Source organism: Durio zibethinus, chromosome 9, assembly GCF_047325235.1.
Source record: "Durio zibethinus cultivar Kanyao isolate XHJ-2024 chromosome 9, ASM4732523v1, whole genome shotgun sequence".
In the NCBI taxonomy this organism is placed as follows: domain Eukaryota; kingdom Viridiplantae; phylum Streptophyta; class Magnoliopsida; order Malvales; family Malvaceae; genus Durio; species Durio zibethinus.
Genome location: NC_143170.1, coordinates 26038436 through 26060629, shown reverse-complemented (window position 1 = coordinate 26060629; position 22194 = coordinate 26038436). Strand labels below are relative to the sequence as shown.

Here is a 22194-nt window from a genome sequence, read left to right as displayed (position 1 = left end):
AAACTCTAAGGCTTTGCTTGGTAGAAAGGATGGAAAAATGTGAGGATGGAAAACTTGTTAATCTAATGATTAAAATTCATAACAACTTTCCTACTTTGTTGCTTAATCAATAGATAAACAAATTTTTCATCCTTACCTCTTTCCATCCTTCAAATCAAGCAAAGCCTAGGAGTCACGGATCAAAGAATCTAAGATTGTCTATGGGGTGCCTAAATCTACTCACTTTCCCATTCATTACCCATTACTAATATGAATCATTGAAAGATTTTCCAATATTGGCTCATACCAATAAATGACTTCAAACTCATCCTATTCTCTTTTCTCTTTTCTCTGCCATAAAACTTTATTAAACCCTATACAAGTTCCACTACAGCAATTCAGTTTTTGTTCCCGAAATCATAGACCTTCCAAATTGCAATTGTACTTCAAAAATAACCACAAAAAGGCATGATAACAGCCAGTAGTTAAGCTATGAAATGCCATTGGTCATGTTTCTCAAAAGTTTTAACTAGCGACTATCTAACTTCTACTGACTTCTTTAACCCGCACACCCTGAATGCAACGGGTTGTTAAAAGATTCCAATAACTTTGGATACTCTACACTCAGAATCAAAATCACACGCCCAAAAAGCTACTTCAACTTTTACCTAAAGGCAGGGAGACAAGGTGAAGAGTGAAGGATATCATCAAAGACATTTCCTTCTCATAACAAGACAATTGCCAGTAATTCAATGCATGCAGATGCAAATGCAATCCAATTCAACTTTAACTCAACCGATCATAATCTAAATCTGTAATATCAGTCTTTGCTTAATATCTTAAGAGGCCACTACTCAAATGTATAATTGAAATTGACTTACATAATTAACATTTGAAAACACGGTTTTGACATGATCTATATCTACATGAATAAATAAACAATTAACTTGAATAACATGAGAATAAAAATCAATTATCAAATTCAATTTCTACTTCCCAAAATATCTAACTATGAGGATACTTCCTAATCTGCATATTTATTCACTTTCTACCTCCACCACCAAAAACTCAGATCATCTTTCACCTAAATAGAGCAAAAAAGAACTAACTTACTACCTAAAAAATCATAAAATTTAATAAGCAAATAAAAAGAAAAAGAAAATCCCATAAGTCACACAAAACAAACAAAACCCAACATGCCATTAATCCCAGAGTGTGTATTACATAAAAAAATTCAACTTCATACACTGTAAAAACTTAATCTTTTTCCTCAATGAATCAAAGTTTATTTCTTTTTCTTTTTATTTCTTTTTCTTTCAAAAGGAAAGGAGCAACAAGGGCAGATATTTTGTTTAAGAGGGCTTAATATCCATGATGCTTTTGACCTTAGAAGCATATAGGGAATAAACGATGGCCTGTCTTTTAGCGACTTCAAGCTGAGTTTTGCCGTCGAAGAAAGCGGCGGAGAGCAGTGAAGGGTCGGTTAACTTCTTGTTGTCTCGAAACCCGTCGATGGTTCTTCGTTTTGTGTACTCCCTTATGTTGTAGTCGCAGAATTGCCGTGCCACCCGTAGCAATGAACGGTAAAGCTGTAAAACCTCGGTTCTCGTCGGCGCTGCCACCCCCATCGTCGCCATTTGCCTTTTCTTTCGGTTTAGAAACACAGATTGATTGTTTAGAGTTGTCTTGTGGGAAAGAGAGAATCTTTAGATAGTAGCTTTGCTTGGTTGACTAGTAATTGCATTGTCAAGCAAAACGCAACGTTTAACTGGATTGTCAAGCAAAACTCAACGTTTTAGCTCTCCATGATAAGAAAAAAATAATTAGGGAATCACTTACTATAATAAAAATTTTTATTTGATACATTATTGATATATAAATTTTATACATTACTAATAAATTAAATTATAATAATTTGTTAACGAATAAATATTAACTTTTAAAATAAATATACATAAATTAAATTTTTTAAAAAAATTTATTTATTAATAAAATATTATTATTTAATTTAATTTATTAATAAAATATTATCATTTTACTCACAAAATATAAATTTTATAAATTAATAACATATTAAAAATAAACTCCTAAAATAAACCCTAAAAAATCCATAAAAAACTTATTGAAAAGTAGAATTTTGGCTGCCATTGTCAAAAAATATTTATTTTTTTAATTTTAAAAATTCATAATTTTTAAAATATTTAATTAAAATAAGTGCTACAAAAATCTTTGAAAAGATCTTGAAAAGAACTTTTCATAGGTACCAACTATACCATCGAAAAATCATGCGAAAGCCATCGGAAAAATATAAAGATTAAAACTAAAATTTGAAAGAAATTAAAATAATTTGTGCAATTTAGTCCCTTTCACTAATACATCCACCAATATACAAAAATGAAAACACCCAAAGTAAAATAAATAACGTAATATATATATATATATATATTTAATATAAAAGTAATAATATTACATGACTTTCGGAAGGGTATTACAAAAATGAAAATCAAATCCCCTGTAAACTGGCTTCAAATTACAAGATCAAATTTTGATGCCCATAAGTTTTTTTTTTTTACTCTTTTAAGAGTTAGAATATTTCATATACTTGAGTATCTTTTCCTGTTCTTGATTCGTAGACCATGCAAATGAAATTGGCATTTTAAAGCATTTAGCAAATATAAATGAATAAGCAACTGTGCACTTCTCTTTTTTCTCCCAGTAAGAAGTGGAGAAAAAGAGAGAAAAAAACATTGGGCTGGTAGCTCAAAAGCTTGATTCAAGCATAGCTATATGGCCCCACTATCATTTCACCCGCATCAATTGCATTACTACACCTAATGTGGATTTGCATGTCTTTTATGTTCATGTGAACAATTTATACATCACCATTCGCATTTAATGCTTCTAATTACGATCCCCTGAAACAGTGATGAAACAATGTGTTATGTAGTATCTTCTTTGCTAATGTGGCTGGGATCTCCATAATCATAAGCTGACAGGCCCAATTCCACCCCAAATTGGACAGCTGAGACAACTTAGAATGTTGTAAGTCTTCTTCTTCTGTAAACTGTTATTAGCGTGGAAAACTTCATAATAACTCTCTCTCTTTCTCTACATATCATTATGAATTGATTCATTTCATGTACTTTACTTTGGGTTGCACCTAGAGTATCTGTGCTCTTGTTTTTCTTCAAAACTATTTTTTACTGTATTTTGCGGTAACTGATGCAATTATGATTTCCTGGTCTTTGTTATTACTGAAGTAATTGCTCTGAAGTATAAAATATTTACCAGCTGGGATATAGCATGTTGTATAAATTATTAGAACCATGTCACTTTTACTTGCTATGTTATAGTCATAAGTGATCCAAAGCTTCATCATTGGATATTAACCATGTTGCACTATCTAGACCAATGCTTAGAAGTGCCATTCTTTTTCAATGAAAGAATGGCTATAAAATTGTAGGTAAAAACATTTTAGTTTCTTCAAAATTTTGTTATCTTTCATCTGAGAATATGTTTCTTTTAAATTTCATTTCTAACTTCGACAAATTGAACAGAAATTTGAGGTCGAATAAACTCGAGGATGTCCTTCCTCCTAGATTGGTAACTAAACCATCTATGAGCATATTTTTTGTGCTTGTATGTAGATACATGCTGGAATGAGTTTGTAAATATCTAATTGAAATTTCTCCAGGTCTCTGAGCTTTAATAATTTCAAGGATGATTGTAAATCTACCTTCGCTTCACTGTATCTACCTTTAAGAAAACCGTTTCACTGGGTGAATTCCACCAGAATTGATCACTTTACAAAACCTTTCGTACTAGTAATATTCTGCCTACTTTTTGCTTTACCCTTCTAAACATTTAGCAGTTATCTTTTATGAGCAGAATTTTTTTCATTATTATCCTAAATGATCAGGTTTGTTTCTCTAGGGATGTTGGTAATAATCATTTAGTGAGTACCTTAGGAAGCTTATTTGTATTGAAGTAGGCTTCGTAGTTCTACATAATTTGTATCTTATCTTTAATTGTTAATGATCGCAAGTTTTTTCATAATTTGTTTTGCTATATGATCCAGTACAAAGGTTTTTTTTTCAGGTCTACATTTGATGCAGGTAATTAAATAACAATTATTTGACTGGAGGAATTCCTGTTCAGCTGGCAAATTTGACAAATTTGGAGATATTGTAGTAATAATCTAATCAATTTGTATGATGGGATTCTTTTTCTTTTAGGGCTTTGAATCCCATAAACTTTTTTTTTGGTTGTGTTAGTTACAGGTACCTTTCGTCCAATAAGATGTCAGGACCAACACCAACATCCAACATGTTCATATTTCTAAATTAATATATTTTGGAGTCTAGTTTGATTGGAAATCTGGACGAATTTTCTTGCTGAGTCTCTTTCACTTCTTTCTGAAAGTGTTTTTAATCAAATGATTTCAGTGACAGCCTACCTCACCTCTGCCACCTCTTTCCGGCGTTAAATTTCTCATTTTCTCACTCTCAAACCCACACATCACAAGCTGACTTCTCTCTGCCTTTTTGGGAATTCATGCAGATGAATATTTATCTAATCAAACTAAGTGTCACCGGACCTAAAAAGTAGTAAATTGTCATAACATGGTTTAATTTATGGTTATTTTTTTCTTTACATCTCATTAATTTTTTTTTTACAAAAATAAATATGATTTAAAAATAAAAAAAATAAATTACATGTGTTAAAATTTAAATTTTAAAATTATTAAATGATTACTTTTTAAAAATAATTTTATAAATCAAATTTTAAATTTTTTTCTAAAAATTAAAGTTTAGGGATTTATGCATATTATTTGCATCTCCAAAATACGATAAAAGCAATAATTTTACCTAATTGGTAAATTCCTATTTAAAAAACTACATATGATTTTTGCTCTTAAGGGAAGAATACAATCACTAGGTTCCATCACTCAAAATGTAAATGAATTATTATGTTCAAAATGTAAATGTATTATTACGTTTTTATTTTTTTTAATTTTTATGTAATTTATTGATAAATATTAAATTTTTAATTTTAATAAAATTTATTTTCAGAGATATCAAATAAAAGAAATCATTAGATGGGAGCGTTGAGATTCATTGTCAAAATTTAATATAAAGAAAATGCTGAATAATGACACGTGGTGACGATCAAAGACGATAATGGCTTAACTGGATAGACCCACTTTTGTAGCTGACGATGGTTGCGTTTACTTGTCAATGCAACGTTGGTTGGGAACAAAGCACAAAAGTAAAAAATTTTTACCTAAATACAATATTAAGTAATAAGTTTTTTTAATTATTTTTTTAATTTAAAATTTAAAATTTTAATTTAAAAAAAAAAACTCTTCAAGAAATATGTTTGCAATAAAAAAAATATTTGAGATAAAAAATTATTTTAATGTTCTTATATTTTTAATATTTTATTATTTTATACATGTATTTTTAAATAGTTTAATTATTCATATTATTTTTTAACAATATTAAATATTTAAAATATTTAATCTTATTTTTAATGTAATTTTTAAATATATTTTTTCAACTTAAATTTTCTTAATCATAACAATAATACTAAAATAGTTCTAAGAAAATTTTAATGACTTTAGAGCTTGGTTTCAAAAGATTCAAGGTTTTTTAGATTTTATTTTTTTATTAATAAATTTTTATTATAATTTTTTTTCATTTAAAAATTTTATCTAAATTATCTAATGAGAAAAGAAAATTGATAAGGAAAGGATAGTGCAGGGTTGAAAGAAAGAAAATGTTGCCTTCAATTAAACCGACCAACGACATACAATTTATTGTGATTGAAGACAGGACAGGAGGATAAAATTTCTGACTTTCTAGCTTTCCTCAAAATCCTTGATAATGGGTGGTTGCTGTGAAATGAATTTGTGACATTGACACCAGTATTAGTGAAAATGTCCCTACATTTGGACACTCCTTGCCACTAACTAATAACATATAATGGTTTATAAATTAAGGGACACAAGCATATATCTACATATATTATATTTTTGAGATCAAATCAATCATATGGTCCAAGAAATTAGAAGCTAGGAGAAGGATTGATTTTATTTACAAAGGAAATTGTGATCAGAAAAGATTTATAGCTATTAAATTTAATTTTAAAATTCAGAAAAATAAATATATTTAAAGGTATTTTTTTTTATAAAATATCATTTTATGATTTATTAACAATATATATAAACTTGTATATATTTGTATTTGTATTTGTATTTGTATATGTACAATTATACTTGTATTTGTACCTTTGAGTCAAAGGTCTGTTCTCTTCCAAAGTAGGGGGCATCTGACATCCTAGCATAATACTCCTACCATGATGCCATTATCAAATTGGTTTATTTTGGCCAAAAATGAAAAATTCAAAAGTCTTTATTGTGAAAAAAACGTGTTAGTAACTTCAATTTGAGTTATTAATTTATTATGAAATTGATTGTGTCTTTAAAATTTGATTTTTTTAGAAACCAACATCAATCAATGAATGATTATGGTTTCAAATAAGAATCATATAATATTTTTTTATGTCGCATTTGATTCACCAATAAAATTTTATTTTTTATTAAAAAGTTATAATTTAAACAAAACCATTATAAATATTAAGATTTAATCTAATAAATTAATTGGATTAAATTGGAAATTCTTAATAAAATTCTATCGTAATAATAAAAAAGGCTTAAAAGGGTATAGTGGCAAAGCATATCCAATATGTATACATACAATTTTTGGCTACCACATGTTGTGTGTCAAATCAAGTGGCATCCATGAAAGGGAAATAAGAGAGAATCCAAACTTAAACTCAAACTCGAGCTGCTCTTATTACTCCTCATTGGAGAGAAAGACTAAAGAAAAAAAGACTAGAGAGAATCCTCATCATCATCATCATTATGAGTCATTGTATAGTACCCAATTGGAATCTAAAACACCAAAGACAAGAACAAGTTGAAGAAGAAGAAGAAGGCAACAGATCTTCTCACGTGCTCAACCCCAGTAATACTCACCTTGTCCCCATGTATGAACTATCAGATTCAGCCGGCATGCCTACTCTCTGTTGCATGCCCTTTCCTCTGTTTCGTTCTTCCCTTGCTTCATTCTATGTTTATCTGATATCATTTTCCTTTTCTGTCATGGAGTTGACTTTAATTTGGGAGGAATCCCACTTTTGTATGTTTATGCCTCCCTGCTTTGTGATTCCTCCTTCCTTCTTCAGTACTTTTGCTTTAAAGATTTCTCTTTTTCTTGTTTGAAGGGTATATCAACCTAAAGAAACTAAAGCACAGCTTAAGAGCGATCCTCCATTTCCATTGTATTTTTTTTGGTGTCGGCAGCTTTTGCTTTTCTGCATCAGTTTAAAACAACTTCAGATGCTTTTGTATCTTCCATTTTGCACATGTTTTCAACTATGAAAGCCTCCTTTCAACTTCAGATGTTTTCAGCTACTCCTTTCATGCATTTCAATGAAGTCTTTTACCATTGTTTGAAGCTGGTCAGACTCACCCATTTTTTCATATTTTGTTATTTGTCCCTATAACATTTATTGACCTTTATTAACCATATTTATCTTCTATTCTTTTTGTTGCTTTTGTTTCTGAGTTCACTCCTTTAATCATGGACTACCTTGATTCAAGCATTTTTGTACTTGAAATTCAGGTCGTCCAACTATGAAGTTGCAGAGCTAACATGGGAAAATGGCCAGCTAGCCATGCATGGGCTCAGTGGGCTCCTTCCAACTGCCTTGACAAAGCCAACATGGGGTAGGTCCAGTGACACACTAGAGTCCCTAGTCCATCAAGCCACATGCCACGACCAAAACCAGAACTTCAACTTTCTTCAGCATGACAATACCCCGGCAAACAGAAGTTCCGATATTGCAGCATCATCCGGGGGAAACTGGGCGGAGAGCACCGGTGGACTGCCAATGGCAGCAGCAGCGTTGTTAAAGAAACGGGCACGGTCGGATTCTGATCAATGCTGGAAAAATTACCTAAGTGGTGGTATTCAAGAAGATAGAGCAGATCGTAGTGCCTGTGCTAGTGCTAGTGCTACACTTTGTAGGGACAATGATACAACCTTGATGACTTGGGCTTCCCATGAATCTCCTCAGAGCATGAAAACCAAAACCACCGATGAGGACTCTGCTTGTCACAATGGATCGGTAAAAAATGAGGCGTTTTATTAAAAATTTCAGTACAAATAATCTAATTCAAACCCCATGTTACAATTCCTTGCACTCTTGAAAATTTGCTTTTGAAACAATTTGCAAAACTTGTAGGAAACCCGAGATGAAGATAGGGAGACCGGAGGTGAAACAGGTCGATCACACTCTACACGACGAAGTCGAGCAGCAGCTATTCATAATCTGTCTGAAAGGGTAAAAGTGCAGTCCCCTGGCCAGAATTACCAGTAAAAAATGTGATTTTTTTTTTTATAGTAATTGTACAGTAGGTAACATTTTAGCTAATTGTAGCAGAGACGAAGAGATAGAATTAATCAAAAGATGAAGACTCTTCAAAAGCTGGTCCCAAATGCAAGCAAGGTAAGATTGTCATGCATCCTTTATTAATACATGTGACATGTGAGTTTGAGATTTTGGTTTTAACATTAATTATAGACAGATAAAGCTTCAATGCTTGATGAAGTGATTGAATACTTAAAACAACTCCAAGCACAAGTCCAAATGATGAGTATGAGAAGCATGCCTCAGATGATGATGCCTCTGGGAATGCAGCAACATCTTCAAATGTCTATTTTAGCTCGGATGGGAATGGGAGTTGGCCTAGGAATGGGCATGGGAATGCTAGACATCAACTCCATGGCTCCTAATGCTTCCCATTCTCTTCCTCCTCTCATGCATCCTTCACCAGTCACTGCTCCCAATCCCACATTTCTTCCTCCTCCCTTCGTGGCACCGCCTATTGTTCCACCACGCATGGCAGCTCAAGCAAATTCAAATGCTACCTCTAATGCCACAGTTCCTTTACCTGATCCGTATTGCGCTTTCCTAGCTCAAGTATGTCAAATTCACAATCATGATCCATTGGAAGCAAGTAATGAAGCAACTACACTGAAAATTGATTCAATCAAAAATGTTTTCTACTTTAAGCTAAATTCTCACAAAAACCAACACCAGTTGATAATTTCTGCATTAAGTTTTCCTAATCAAAACAAACAAATATCATTTTTAGTTTCTGATCAGTCATGCCATTATTGTTTTGTCTACTTACATATTTAGATACAAGAGAGTTTTTCCATCTTTCTGAAACAAAAATCTACTTAATATTAATACTGATTTTTTGGCTGCAGTCCATGAATATGGACCTCTACAGCAAGATGGCAGCACTCTACCGGCCACAAATTAATCAAACCACACAGACAGCAAGCAGTCCATCGCGGTCAAACAATGTACAAGAGGATTAAGATGCAAAAAGTACTAAACCATAACAAATGAGAAAAGAAAAAGGAAAATCTTTGAAGCCAAAAAGCCATAGCCTATTGATCCACCGAAATTATGAGAAGAAATTATGTCTTCGAACAGTTAATGTTAATTTGTCAGTATATAACGAAGGATCTTGTATGATAGGAATTAGATTTGTTTAAGCCTTACTGTATGGTTTTTTTTTTTTTTATATATATAAGTATTTGATTGGCCATTGAGGTCCACTTTTTTCCTCTGTTGATAGTTTGGAAGTTAACTAAAACCTTTTGTGATGTTTTCCTAATTATGCTGTTCTGAGCAGTAATTTGCAACTTGGAAAGCATGTTTTCTATCTTTTCAATATAGTTTCCGGAATGTAATAGCACAAATCCCCTAGTAATAATCAACATATGGAATTTTAATTTATGGCAACATGGGGCCTAATAATATGCAACAGTATGAAACAAGGACTGTTGATGAATATATGTATATTTGAAGACTTCCCCATTGCCAATGACTTGTATTCATTAGCCCTGTAAAGTCATATGAAAATCATACGATATATATATAGTTTTTCGTTTTTTTGGTGAAGACAACGAGCAATCCTTTCTATATGATGTTATTTTCTGACAAAATGCTGAAGCTCATTTCTCTGGCAGTTTAAGGCGCTGCATCATGGGAGTGAACCGTGTTCTTGAGAAAGTTATACTAGGATTTCTAGCTATCTATTCAACATCAACATTGTCCGTAGCTGCAACCAAAATGGCTTGCTAGTCTCAATCAGTTATTTAATGCGAAAGGAAGATTGAAAGTGACTGCAGTTTAAGGGACCAAGCACAAGTTTTATCTGCACCTGCACATGGTGTAATCCCCATCTGCACATGATGTAAATGTAATCCCCATATCATTTGTATTTATCCATTCCTCTGTACTCAGTTTTTTCTGATACGTACTCACAGTTGAAGAGATCAGGGGAGGGATGTACAATATGACAGACTTAGGGCCTTAGTGGAATCTTTCATGGTTCCAAGGCACAATCGATATTCTTTTGATTGCTTCACTCAAAATGGCCTAGTCAAGGAGAAGTGCAAAAATGATTTGGAACACCCTATCAAATGAAGAGATGAAATAGAGCTTCTTTTTTTTTTTTTTTTATCAAAGGAGGTTATAGCCTAAAAAAAAAATTGCAAGTACAAAAATTTTAATTCAATTTATAAAATATCATCTTTTAAAAATAATTATATGAATTAACTCAACTAAATTTTGAGTTATAATTATAAATTTGCTTACATCACTACAAAAATGGGAAGTTTGACAAAAAGAGGTGATCAACACGGATCTGACATCTTAATAGTTAATAGATACGACAAAGATGCTGTGGTGATACCCTTCTAGGGGACCATAGCATTAAGCCAAATTGAAATTTTCATTTGGGTATCTACTCGAAGTAAGCTCCATTTTGCAGTTGACAATGTCGCAAATCAAGTTGTTATTAATTAGATGGAATTGGACTGAATGAGTCTAAGAGTATAGTATTGGAGCAGAGACTGACCACGCATTATGAATTGAATTTCCTAGAATGTAGAGTGAGGACCAACTGCATCCTTGCCACAGATTGGAAATAAGGGGATTGATTAGTGCTGGAAATTTTTTGTACACCATGGAACAGATGCCACCTCTAATATGAGGGTGACCTTCCTTATTTAATTTCTATCTCCTCCTTTGATGTTTCCAGCTCATTGTTCCAATTCCAATCCTTTGGCGTAAATGAGAAGAAGATTGGTGAGAGCTTGCCACTTAAGAAGAGATGCTCGGCTTTATTTGCCTTGTTTTTCCCATGAGAACTGAGAACTATTGAGAAGAAAACTCTTAGCTCATAAGTTAGCCCAATGGGTTTCTGCTTGAAAATTGTTTAGAGACATTATTGAAAAATTTTATTGGATTTTTTATGAAAGAGATTGCCTTCTGAAATATAGAAAGAGTTTACAAGTATTGGATTTAAACTTCAAATTTGTGATAAAGTTTTTTTTAGCAAAAAAAAGAATGAAGCTATTACAGATTAAGTCAAGTGATTTTTTCTATCTCTTGGTTTAGTGGCTAAGGAAGTTTTACTAGAACGTAAAAATCTTGATTTCGAGCTAAAATTTTCTCCACCTTTCTCTCTTATAAAGGATATGCCCTCCCCTAAACAAAAAAAAAAAGTCATGTGAGGTTGACGAGAGTTTAATATCATAGTAAAGATCTGAAGTTCAAGTAGCAAATGCTCATCTCTTCAAAGAAATACATTGGAGAACCGCTATAGGAGTGAAGGAGCTCGTGGCAGATATTCTTGACAGAGTGGACCTTGATATAATCTATTGGTTGCACACTGTTAACCCTTTGCATGGATGATGGAACTCTTTTTCCTGACCAATAATATTTATCGGAGATGAATTTAGGAAGCAATGTTGCATGGATGGTGGAAGTTGTTTACCAGGCAGTAATGGAAGGATAAAACTACTTTAGCAATTCAAGGCATTTTTAACCATGATTAGGCCAAATTCTGCAACCCTCCGATATTCAACCCCCCCATTTATAACTTGACATTTTAAAATTCTTTGTCTTGAAGAGAGACCTACCATATTATTTGTTTGAAATGAAGCAATATCAATTATTTGATGCTAATAAATAACTTCAACTAATAATAAAATATGGGTTATAAAGGATTTGTCAAAATTAATTAGGTTTCTTCGCTTTTAAGATTGAAATAAGCTAAGTTCAAAAAAATCAAATCAAGAACAAGAAGCTAATTCGTTTAACACTTAAAAGCTACCCACCACTTTTGTGACCTCGTTGAAGAGGCTTTTCCCAGTAGCAGCCTTTAAAAAGGTCTCTAAAAATGAAAGAGTAGCATGAGTAGTGTAGAGGAGGGGGAAAAAAGCACCTTTGGGTGGCTTCAATTGCAATAATGGCATCACAACATTCACGCAGCTAAGTTCTATCCTAATCATCTACTAATTAATTAATTGATTAAAAAAGTAATAGATTAAGGGTTCATTTGGATGTGAGTTGGGAGAGAATTTTACAGTTTTATTGTGCCCATTTATAACTGAATAATAGTATCATAATGTCCTTTTATAATAGGAACTTCGAATCCAAGTTACATTTGGAAGAACAGAACGACACGGTTGAGTGTTTCTCACCGAATCACACCCCAATTAGCTCTTATTTCATTGGACTCATCCAAACATAGCCTAGGGAAAAAGATGGTTTAGCCAATTGTTTGCAAACTAGGGCCCAAACCAGCAATCTCTACCATTTTAAAGATCCACAGATGGTGTCCCAGTACTTCTTTCTTCCGAACAACTATTTGTTTTTATTATTTTATTTTGTCGACAGTCATTTGATGGGAGCTGTTAAAAGATTTTAATTTTATTCAAATTTGATGAAAAATTTGACTCTTTATCTGAACGTGAATGTGAATGAAAATAGATATTATATTTTAAAAATGAGATGAGAATGAATATAATTTTAATTTTCTTTTATAATTTTTTTTGTAAATTTTGTTATTACCGGAACTATGTTGTATGGTTCAACAACTACTCTAGTCAAATTGTTCGATCCTACTAAGGGAATCAAGGATACTTTTAGCAAAAAAATATCAAAGGTTAATGGTGGATTAGCCGAAAATCAAAATTTATCATAAATTTGATCTAAAATTTTAAAAAAATTAGTTTTTTATTATATTGAAGCGGGTTTAATGGAAAATAAGGATGCAATAGCCGTTGGTTAGATAAGACGGCCTATGTTTAGAAAGAGTACGCCGCTTGTTCACTATATATATTTTGAAGTTTATCCTATATATATATATATATATATATATATATATATATATATATAGTAAATAAATTTTTTATTTAATAATATAATTTTTTATTATAAATTAATCAGATTTAATATATTTCTATTTTAAAAATATATATATTTATAGAAAAAATTACAAAAATGTATAAAATAAACAATAAAAAATTTTTATTTTTTATTTCGTTTTTTATTTTTTTTAAAGAACTGCAGATATGAGGATTCTCCATGTCTAGATTTAAAATATACCTCGGCAAGCTGCCTTGTTCAATTTCTTTCCTCTTTAGTCCCAAATCATCATTCATGGTTTTAAATTCAATTGGAGTATATAAGAACCAAGTATCATAATTATTTCATAAAAAAAGAAAAAAGAACAAGTATCATGATACAACTCTTTTGCACTTTGCATTCGCTTGTATCAAACAGTAAAATTGGGCAACGCCAAAAGCAAACCCCACACCTTTGATTTCATATCATGGACTAACAATGCAGTAGCTGCAAATAGAGACTTAAACTCATCGACTCCCGTCAACAGCAGCAACTGATATTAGGCCCTGAAAGCATTGATGGGAAAGGAAAGCAGTTTAAAGAAACTATCATGTAGATCAATAGTTCATTCCCCTTAAACTCAGATTCCAAGTAAGTCTATTTCCTTTCCATGTCTTCCTAGAACAAAGTGCCATGAAAAGCTGATAAAGAACATCCCCGCAACATGGGATCAGCATTCCGAAACATTTTTGCAGGAGGTTTACCACAGCAGCATTTAAAGGGAAATCAACTTTCCAAACTCCAAGACAATATGTTGCTTTGCTTATACACTGAAACTACAAACTCTGAATTTAACCTATAAGATACAAAAGCAAAATAAAAGCAGTCCAATTAGAACATTAAATTTTACATACAAAACAAGAGTAATTTCCTTAGGCAGGGAGAAAATTTTCCATGTACTTCAGGAATCATGCTGGCAATTACATGACCGTCCATACATCCATTGCATTAAACAGATGCATAAATGAACTCAACTGATTCGAAAGAGAGAAAAATTTTCATAACAGAGTTTGAACCACATGGTTTCATGGCATCAAATATGGAGAAGTCGTCGAATTGCATGGAGCAATTCCATGCTACAAGATTGTATTGGCATAAGATGGGAGTATTAAGGGAAGTTTAACTGATGATTTCCCTAACCAGCCAATCCACACAGGGGAAGGCAAAGTACAAAACAAGAAAAGAAGGGACGCCAAACACGACAGTGATAAGAATGTATTGGACGAAAATGGCTGCACTAGCTGGCATGGCATATAAGACCATCAAAAGAAATATGACAATTAAAGGGAACTTAGCTGTTACGTGCAAAAGGAAAACCAACGACTTACGCGGTGGTGATTTGAGTTTTTCAGCACTGAAATAGCTAGTAATCAGGGGGCCTTGATTTTGGCTGGACTCTAAATGTTCTGAATGGTGAGTAGCACATGAAGCTGTCCTGTTGTTTATACGTCTAAGTTGATTTCCCCCACCTATTTTTCTATTTGTAGAATAGTCAGGTGGATGACCACCATGAAAGGAAGAATTAGACTTCGACCTATTACCATTCATGCTCTCAATCATCCAGAGGAGAAAGTAGTTTTTGCTGGGAAACTTGACATTCCCCTTGTAGACCAACCTCAAAGAGAATAGATTACACCATGGGCACGAGATGAAGAATGGAATATGGATTGGTAATGTAGGGAATTTCAGAACAGCTCGTTGCAGCCCTAAGACACAATTTTTACATAAAGTATGGCCACACCATAAAACATATGGTGTATTCTCTACAATGTTGAAGGATTCCCAGCATATTGGGCACTCCAATCTTTCCTCTCCACATTTGTTCAAAGAAGTATCATCATCTGCGCATTCTGAAGAAACCTGACTTGGTTTCAATGAATCAATCTTCAACCTGCTGCCTCCAATAAAGGCCTTTGATGCAAAGTTCCACATGGTGAATGCGGGATTAGTTGGCTTTATACAAAGGTACTTGTTCAAGCGGACTTGGCCATGGATTTTAAACCTGTAATATTGTCCGTACAAATGGCAAAGCAGCCATTGATCATTACTTTCGACTTCAAGGTTCAAATTCCACAAAATCAGATAATTAATCTATGTTTTCATCACAGAGAATTCTGTGCATATTGGAACTTTTATGTGCTCAAAACGAAGCAAGCATTACAAAATCAACATCAGTCTCCAATTGTCCCTAAAACAATTCCATAAACAGTAAAACCCACCAAGAATAACTGGATTTTATTCATTATCATGCAAGATTGGAGTCATTATTTCAATTCTTCCCAAAAGCTGAAACGACTCAGTTTCTGACCTTCTGTTTCCAAGTTTAAACCAAACAATACCAAAACTACAAGTATCAATTTCAGTCTTGATCAAAACCAACTAAGTTTCTTCCCTTTCCTCACCCTTTCTCAACCCTCATTAAGATTAACTCTTTGAAAAAAAACAAAACATTACCCATGAAAAAGAACTAACAACACACGACAGTAGGGAAGAAAAAGAAGAGAAAAAATCATCTAAAAGCGAAAAAGAAACCCAAAAGAGAAGAAGTAGACTTACCAGAAGAAGAGAAGAAAAGTTTATTTCCTTTAGAAATTCTTTATTTTCCTTTTTGTTGAAGCTTTGGGAAAGACTAGGTGACGTTTTAAGAAAATAAGCCAATAGAGGATGAATTGAGTGACGAATGAGATGCACTCTGTATCTCCGTCTGTGCCTATGAATGACAGATTGCGCAATCAACAAGATACTGCTGTTTACTAAGCAAATAATAAATAATAAAAAGATAACTAAGAAGTTCGTACTTGCCAAAATTTGGTAAAAGCTGTAAAGCGAGCAGACCCTATCAGCCCCTATGGTCTGTGGCCCATCCTCTTCAATCTTCATCCCCCACACAAAAGGGTCACATGCCCATGCCATTATGTTTTCTGTTTTTTTTTTTTTTTTTAATTATTTTAAAGGGTTAATATGTAAAATCATCACTGCACTATATTTGTTTATTTTATTAGTTTGATATTTTAAAAAATAAAATTTATATTTAAGAATTTTAATTTTTATTCTGTCAAATAATTCGATATTTTTTATTAATATAATTAATTAAATAATTAATGTGACATAAATGTTTAATAAAATTATTCACGTGTTATAAATATTTAGTCATAATCATGTAAATTATTATCACACCAACAAAAATTTTAAAATTAAAATATAATTTTTGAGAGAGAGAAAAAGAAAAATGAGAGAAAAGAAAAAGGAGGATGGAGGAAAGGGAAGAAATGATGGCGTCGAACGGTTTAAGGCTGGATCGACGTCAGTCTGTCCCTTACTTGGAAGATTAGCATCGATTTGGTTCAAACGAGCTCAGTTAGCGTCAATCCACCAGGTCCAGGGCAAAGCAGCCTGACCTTGAATCTGACTGATGACAACACCCTCACCTTTCCCTTTTGCCACTTCTCTTCTCTCTCTTCCCTTTCTTCTTTGTTTCTTTCTTTCTCTCCCTGATATTTTTTCTTTTTTTTTTTATTTTTATATTAAAAATATATATTTTAAATTTTTTTATTTAAATATTAACATAAAAAATAAATAATATAACCATAATTGAACATTTATATCACATGTTATGATTTTATTAGATATTAATACTATTTAAACAACTTAACTATCAATATTAATTTGGAATACCAAAACACTTAGACAAGATAAAGTTCATATATCTAAATGTGAATTTTATTTTTTAAAATACCAAACAGGCATAAAATGTATAATACAAAAAATTTTTGTGTTTAACACTATATTAAATGCATTAGAATTTGAAAAGCAATATAAATAATATTAATATATTCATTTTCCTTCTTAAATTATATAAAATGCATTCATTGTCTCTATATAAATTATATCAAATTATTCAAAACATAGTAAACATCAAGCTCATTATTTTTCTTTTTTTATAAAAAAACCCAAATGTTTCACTTGAAAATAAGAGAAAAAAATTTAAATGTTAGAATTTAAATTCTAAATTTGTTGAACATTATCTTATAATTATATAAATTAATTGAATTAAATTTAAAATTTGATCACATTATTTTTCAATATCAAATCAGTATGTTTAATTTTCTTGACATTTGAATCAAAAGTTAATAATAAGTATAGTTATATCACTTCTACAAAGAATTATTTTCGATTTTTTTTCCTAAATAAATACTCACTGGGTTTTTTTTTTATTAATTTTTAGTAAGGGAGGCAAATTATTTTAAGTGAATTGGCATACATTTCACTTGTCAAACTAGTTGATATGATAGAGATAAAGAAGAAAATTAAAATAAGAATAAACTTTGATAGTGTCTGTGGTCTCTCTTTTATTTTCCCTTTTTATTCATATATTCTTTTTTTATTTGAAAAAATGAAGCTTGTAAAAGAGTGAATGAGATGAGAAAGTTGTTAAGAGAGAAGAGCATCAAAGAGTAGATACGAGACATTAGGTATAAAAGAAAAGGGGTAAAAGGAAGAAAGAGAATGGGAGTCCAAATGAAAAAGAAGTAACTAATTAATAATTCTATTAGCTTATCAATGATATAAGAGATAAGCCAATTCAAAGAATATGTTTTGATCGCGCATTTGATTCAATAATTAATGTACGATCATTAATTCAAAAAATAAAATTTAAAATTTTAAAATATAAAAAAGAAGAAATTAATTTTATTTGTTATTAAAAAAGAGAGAGATCATTTTAAACCTAAAAATTTTATACCAAATATAATGATAAAGCATAAGTATTAATGAAATCATCAATGGTTTTGGAAGATTGATCATCACGTGGTGGTGAGTATAATAAGCAACTTGCCTGATTAGGTGTGCATGCCTAACTTAGGCAGGATTAAGTATTTGGTGCATGGTTGGTTCAGGTTTTGCCTACCCTTCAATTCCTCTATAGTAAGTTATTGTCTAGATAGGACTGGACGTGTCCGGTGGGTTAATTTCTAGGGGAAGCGTAAAGGGTTTTTTTTGGTGAGAAGAGAACGTGTTGCAATTAAGTAAAATAACATTTAATGAAATATCCAAGTAATGGTTCCTTAATTGAGAGTTGAGAAGAAGAGGACTTGCCCTATAACAATACAGAAATATGAACGCATGAAATCTTTGCTTTAGATATGCAGTGCATTGGATATAAATCTTTTTGATTAATAGTGTTTTTTTTTTTATTGCAGAAAAGAGTATATTTATTTTAATTTGTTTGGTTTTTTATTCTCCATTTGCAATAGAGAGGCTTCAACTGAAAATATAACAGTGATTTTAAACCTATTTAAACTTTATTGATGTAATTATTATATAATAAGGAGATTAATTTCATTTTTAAGTTGCTTTATTAATATTAGATTGATCATATATATAGGTTAAAACCAGGGCAGACTTGGCTGCTTGTTCTGTCTTTCAACGATTAAAGAAAACAATGCCAAATAATACCATGTTTTTCTCCTCTGCTGTTTTTCCAAATAAAATCTAAATCCTATAGAACAATAGAGAAATTTTCATACAGTGAAACCTATTTACTTTCCTTTTGAAAATTTTCCTCAGATTTCCTGAGCAAGCTGATTGATCTTCCCTAGCCAACCATAGCTGAATGAAGCTGTTTGTTTCTTTTCTTATGGCTAGACCTACTGACCTACCATACACGATGGCAAAGAGACAAAATTAAGCAGATTCTAATTCAAGTAATTGGCATCCTGACAGGATCTCCAGAGAAAGCATTCCACAGCTGAAGAGGAAATTTCACATCTAGAGGCCAGAATAAGCAAAATACATTGCTATATGGTTGATTTTCAAGTTAGTTTAGAACAAACTCTTAGGTTCAGAAGAGCATATTCATATTCCATCATTCACCTGACCAGTACCAAGACCTAAAGCCATTGAAAGTTGAAAATGGATTTCTACTCTGCTATATAATGTAATTGGTATGCCATATTTTAGTTGACATGTACATGATAATTACATGACTCATTGTTAGCTAACCCCAATAGTCTTTAAACTTACTCTTTCTATACTTGGCCTATTATAAGCCGAGGGTTACTCAACGAACATCTCGGTCCTCGAGGTCTTCTTGTTATCTTCCCCCCACTAATAGTCTTCTCAGCTGGATATCCCCTTCACTATTACCAGACTGCTGCTTCAACAACATGTTCATCGTGCTCTCCATTACATTGGAAGCACGGGCATTAGACCTTTGCCTCCCTTTTCTGTATCTATTTCTACCTGCTTTCCTTGAAGACCCACTTTCCCATTGAGCCATTAACCCTCCAATCATCTGAAGATCCTAAGTGACCTCATAGCCAGAAAAAGAGGCAAGGCTTGGAAGAATTTCAATTTGAAAATCCTTCCTCTGCTGTCTTCGCTTCCTTGTTTGGCCCTCCTTTGGCTGGTTTGTCGGAAAATCGCACTCCATTCTTCCTCTTTCCGGCCATTGCTTTTACACCAAGACTCTTCTACTTTTGTCTTCGTTAGGTTCGATGTCACGGCTTCAAAGTAATAAATTCCATCAGACAGATACTCCTCATTATCACCATAATCCGTAACACCTATGTTAGCTCTAAATTCACTTCCTGGATCATCCACTACTGAAGAAGCAAACCTTGCAAACCAATAGAGGGAATTAGAAGATTTAAAAGGTTTACCAGTGATGCTTTCTAAACAAGTCTGGATCTCAGATGATGAAATGGAAACTATAGCCACCACTGCTTTCCTAACTAGTTCCTCTTGCAGATTCCATCTTCTTGTCCTGAAGAAGGCAAAGGTTTCTCAAGCTGGTTTTCATCAGATTCGTCTTTAGGTAGCGAACAGTCCTTGTTTTCTGGACTTGCAGGTGGCTCCAAATCTATTTCTATTGAATGTGAAGGCATTAGCAGAGATTCATCCATCGATAAGCATGAATTCAGGTCAATTGCTCCATAACCAGGATACTTACCACAAGTTTAACTTTTTGCGACCGACTCAGTTTTAGCTAGTTGTTTTACTCTATGAGGCACAAGATCAAATTTCAAGTTTATATCAGGTATCCTATCTTTTCTTCGTCTTTGATATCTTCTTTTGCACAAGAATTGGGATGGTTTCTGAAAGGGGAGGCATGAGATAAGCACTGGTCATTCGCAATAGGAGGCTTGTTATACATGTGAAACCCAAGTATCCTCTTAAAACCCAGGGAGTTGCTTGCCTCCACCTTCTCCAACCCAGCATCATGGATACACAAAGAATTAGCTTGTTCAAGGGTAGATTCCGGTAGGATTGACGGGTCTCTCATTTCACCAGATTTTGTACCATGTACTGGCATTTCAGCAATCTGAGGAGAACAACCAGTTGAAGTTTGAAATATATTTTCACTATGTATATGATAAGCACCTTGTGAACTAGCCACATTGATGGAGAAACTAGGCAAGAAAAAATTGAGATCCAAACTCTTCACAGACCTCACATACTTGAAATTCTTAGTGTTTTTCACATATGCTCAAATGCAAAGTCATTGTCGTTATTGAAGTTCAATGAAACAGAACTTGTAGATGGTGGTTGACCTTCCAGCTCGAAATCATTCTGCCAGGTAGCATGTGGGAAGGTAGCACTACACAACTTTGGGCTAGATAACAAGTTTTTACCAAAACAAAGCTCATTCTTGCGATCCCAAGGCTTATGGTAAATGATTTAGAACTTTTCCCCTTAAAACATGGAAGTGCTCGAACTGCTATAGGGCTTTGCTTGAAGTCACGTCTCCAAGAAAAAACAGAGGATGACTCAGAGTTCATCGTATCCGCCAAAGGAACAATCTAATATGAGCTGCACATGCCTGAAGTATCAATTTGTTTATAGTTACTAGCAGAGACACTTCTTGCAACATGCTATAAATTTTCATTGCATAGCTTTCCATCAGTCTTATCCAAACCATGGGGTATCGCACAATCTTGATTTTGCTCATTGTTAATGTGCTCAATTGACAATTTTTCAGTATAGAGATCTTTAGCGAAAGAATTCAAATCGTTTCTGTCTTGCCCTGAAAACAGAGTCACCAACCATATGAAATCATCAGCAGCAGTAATAAGTTCTAAACTGATGACAAATGAACTTGTCCAAATGCCAAAAAATAAATAAATAAAACAAAAAAAATGACAATATATATTTTTCTTTGGCCAGAAAAATGCTCATAATTTAATAATAGATTATATAGCATCCTTACCAACTTTATCATTACAAGGTGCACGTTCTTGTTGCATTTTGCGCTTATCCAGCAGTAAAGTTTCCAAGTGTGCTTCTGGATCCCTCATTATCTGGCTTTTTAAGTTAATGTTTAACTATAGGTTCACAGACTTAGATATTATGATAATACCAAATGCTCCTTTCCATATTCATGAAATCTTTCAGGCTGTATTATATAAAACCTTTTTTTTTAGATCACCATTGAAAAAAGCCATATTCACATCCATTTGATGAAGCTCCAAGTCAAAATGTGTTACCAAGGCCAAATGATCCTAAAGGAATCTTTGGAAGACACTAGTGGAAAGGTTTCATTATAATCCATTTCTTCCCTCTAAGTAAATCCTTTCACTACCAATCTAGCTTTGAACATTTCAATTTTTTCCTTAGAATCTTTCTTGGTTTTATACACCCATTTATAGCCAATGGATTTACACCCTTTTGGTAGTTCAACAAGTTCATGGACATCATTTTGAATGATAGAATTCATCTCATCCTTCATTGCATCCATCCATACATCAAACTGTGGACTCCTAATAGTTTCACCAAAAGTTACAAGGCCAACTACATGACTAATATCATAGTCACTTTCTCCAAGATAAATTACATAATCATTAGGGATGGAAAATCTTCTTTATCTAGTAGATCTCC

The 22194-nt window shown here is 32.6% G+C and overlaps 2 protein-coding genes and 2 pseudogenes across 6 annotated transcripts; 1 reads left to right on the top strand and 3 right to left on the bottom strand.

The window, feature by feature from the left end:
• Positions 1-1150: 1150 nt before the first annotated feature.
• LOC111317588 (uncharacterized) lies at positions 1151-1687 on the bottom strand (annotated as a pseudogene). Its single transcript, XR_016345233.1, has one exon. The product of XR_016345233.1 is annotated as an uncharacterized LOC111317588 (transcript).
• Positions 1688-6803: 5116 nt separating this feature from the next.
• Positions 6804-9568, top strand: LOC111317577 (transcription factor PIF7-like). The gene is made up of 6 exons (XM_022920015.2): positions 6804-7029; positions 7668-8172; positions 8290-8388; positions 8488-8553; positions 8629-9027; positions 9321-9568. The coding sequence occupies exons 1-6, from the start codon at positions 6905-6907 to the stop codon at positions 9432-9434; spliced, it is 1308 nt and encodes a 435-aa protein (XP_022775750.1). The 5' UTR covers positions 6804-6904; the 3' UTR covers positions 9435-9568.
• A 4031-nt stretch (positions 9569-13599) lies between these two features.
• On the bottom strand, positions 13600-16245 carry LOC111312676 (uncharacterized). Of its 4 annotated transcripts, XM_089765984.1 has the most exons (4): positions 16119-16241; positions 15877-16030; positions 14649-15322; positions 13600-14116 (listed from the first exon to the last, which is right to left on the bottom strand). In XM_089765984.1, the coding sequence occupies exons 3-4, from the start codon at positions 15250-15252 to the stop codon at positions 14112-14114; spliced, it is 609 nt and encodes a 202-aa protein (XP_089622110.1). In that variant the 5' UTR covers positions 15253-15322; positions 15877-16030; positions 16119-16241; the 3' UTR covers positions 13600-14111. The 4 variants fall into 4 exon arrangements, with proteins under 4 accessions (XP_089622110.1, XP_022768914.2, XP_022768905.2 ...); XM_022913179.2 differs by lacking the exon at positions 16119-16241 and having other exon boundaries at positions 15877-16107; XM_022913170.2 differs by lacking the exon at positions 13600-14116 and having other exon boundaries at positions 14296-15322; positions 16119-16245.
• Positions 16246-19245: 3000 nt separating this feature from the next.
• On the bottom strand, positions 19246-21614 carry LOC149516905 (uncharacterized; annotated as a pseudogene).
• Positions 21615-22194: the final 580 nt, after the last annotated feature.

Coding starts and splice junctions, on each gene's coding strand:
- LOC111317577 (XM_022920015.2), top strand. CDS start 6,905: ATGAGTCATTGTATAGTACCCAATTGGAATCTAAAACACCAAAGACAA. Junction 7,030..7,667: donor AATACTCACCTTGTCCCCAT/GTATGAACTATC, acceptor CTTGAAATTCAG/GTCGTCCAACTATGAAGTTG. Junction 8,554..8,628: donor TGGTCCCAAATGCAAGCAAG/GTAAGATTGTCA, acceptor CATTAATTATAG/ACAGATAAAGCTTCAATGCT.
- LOC111312676 (XM_022913170.2), bottom strand. CDS start 15,252: ATGTGGAACTTTGCATCAAAGGCCTTTATTGGAGGCAGCAGGTTGAAG.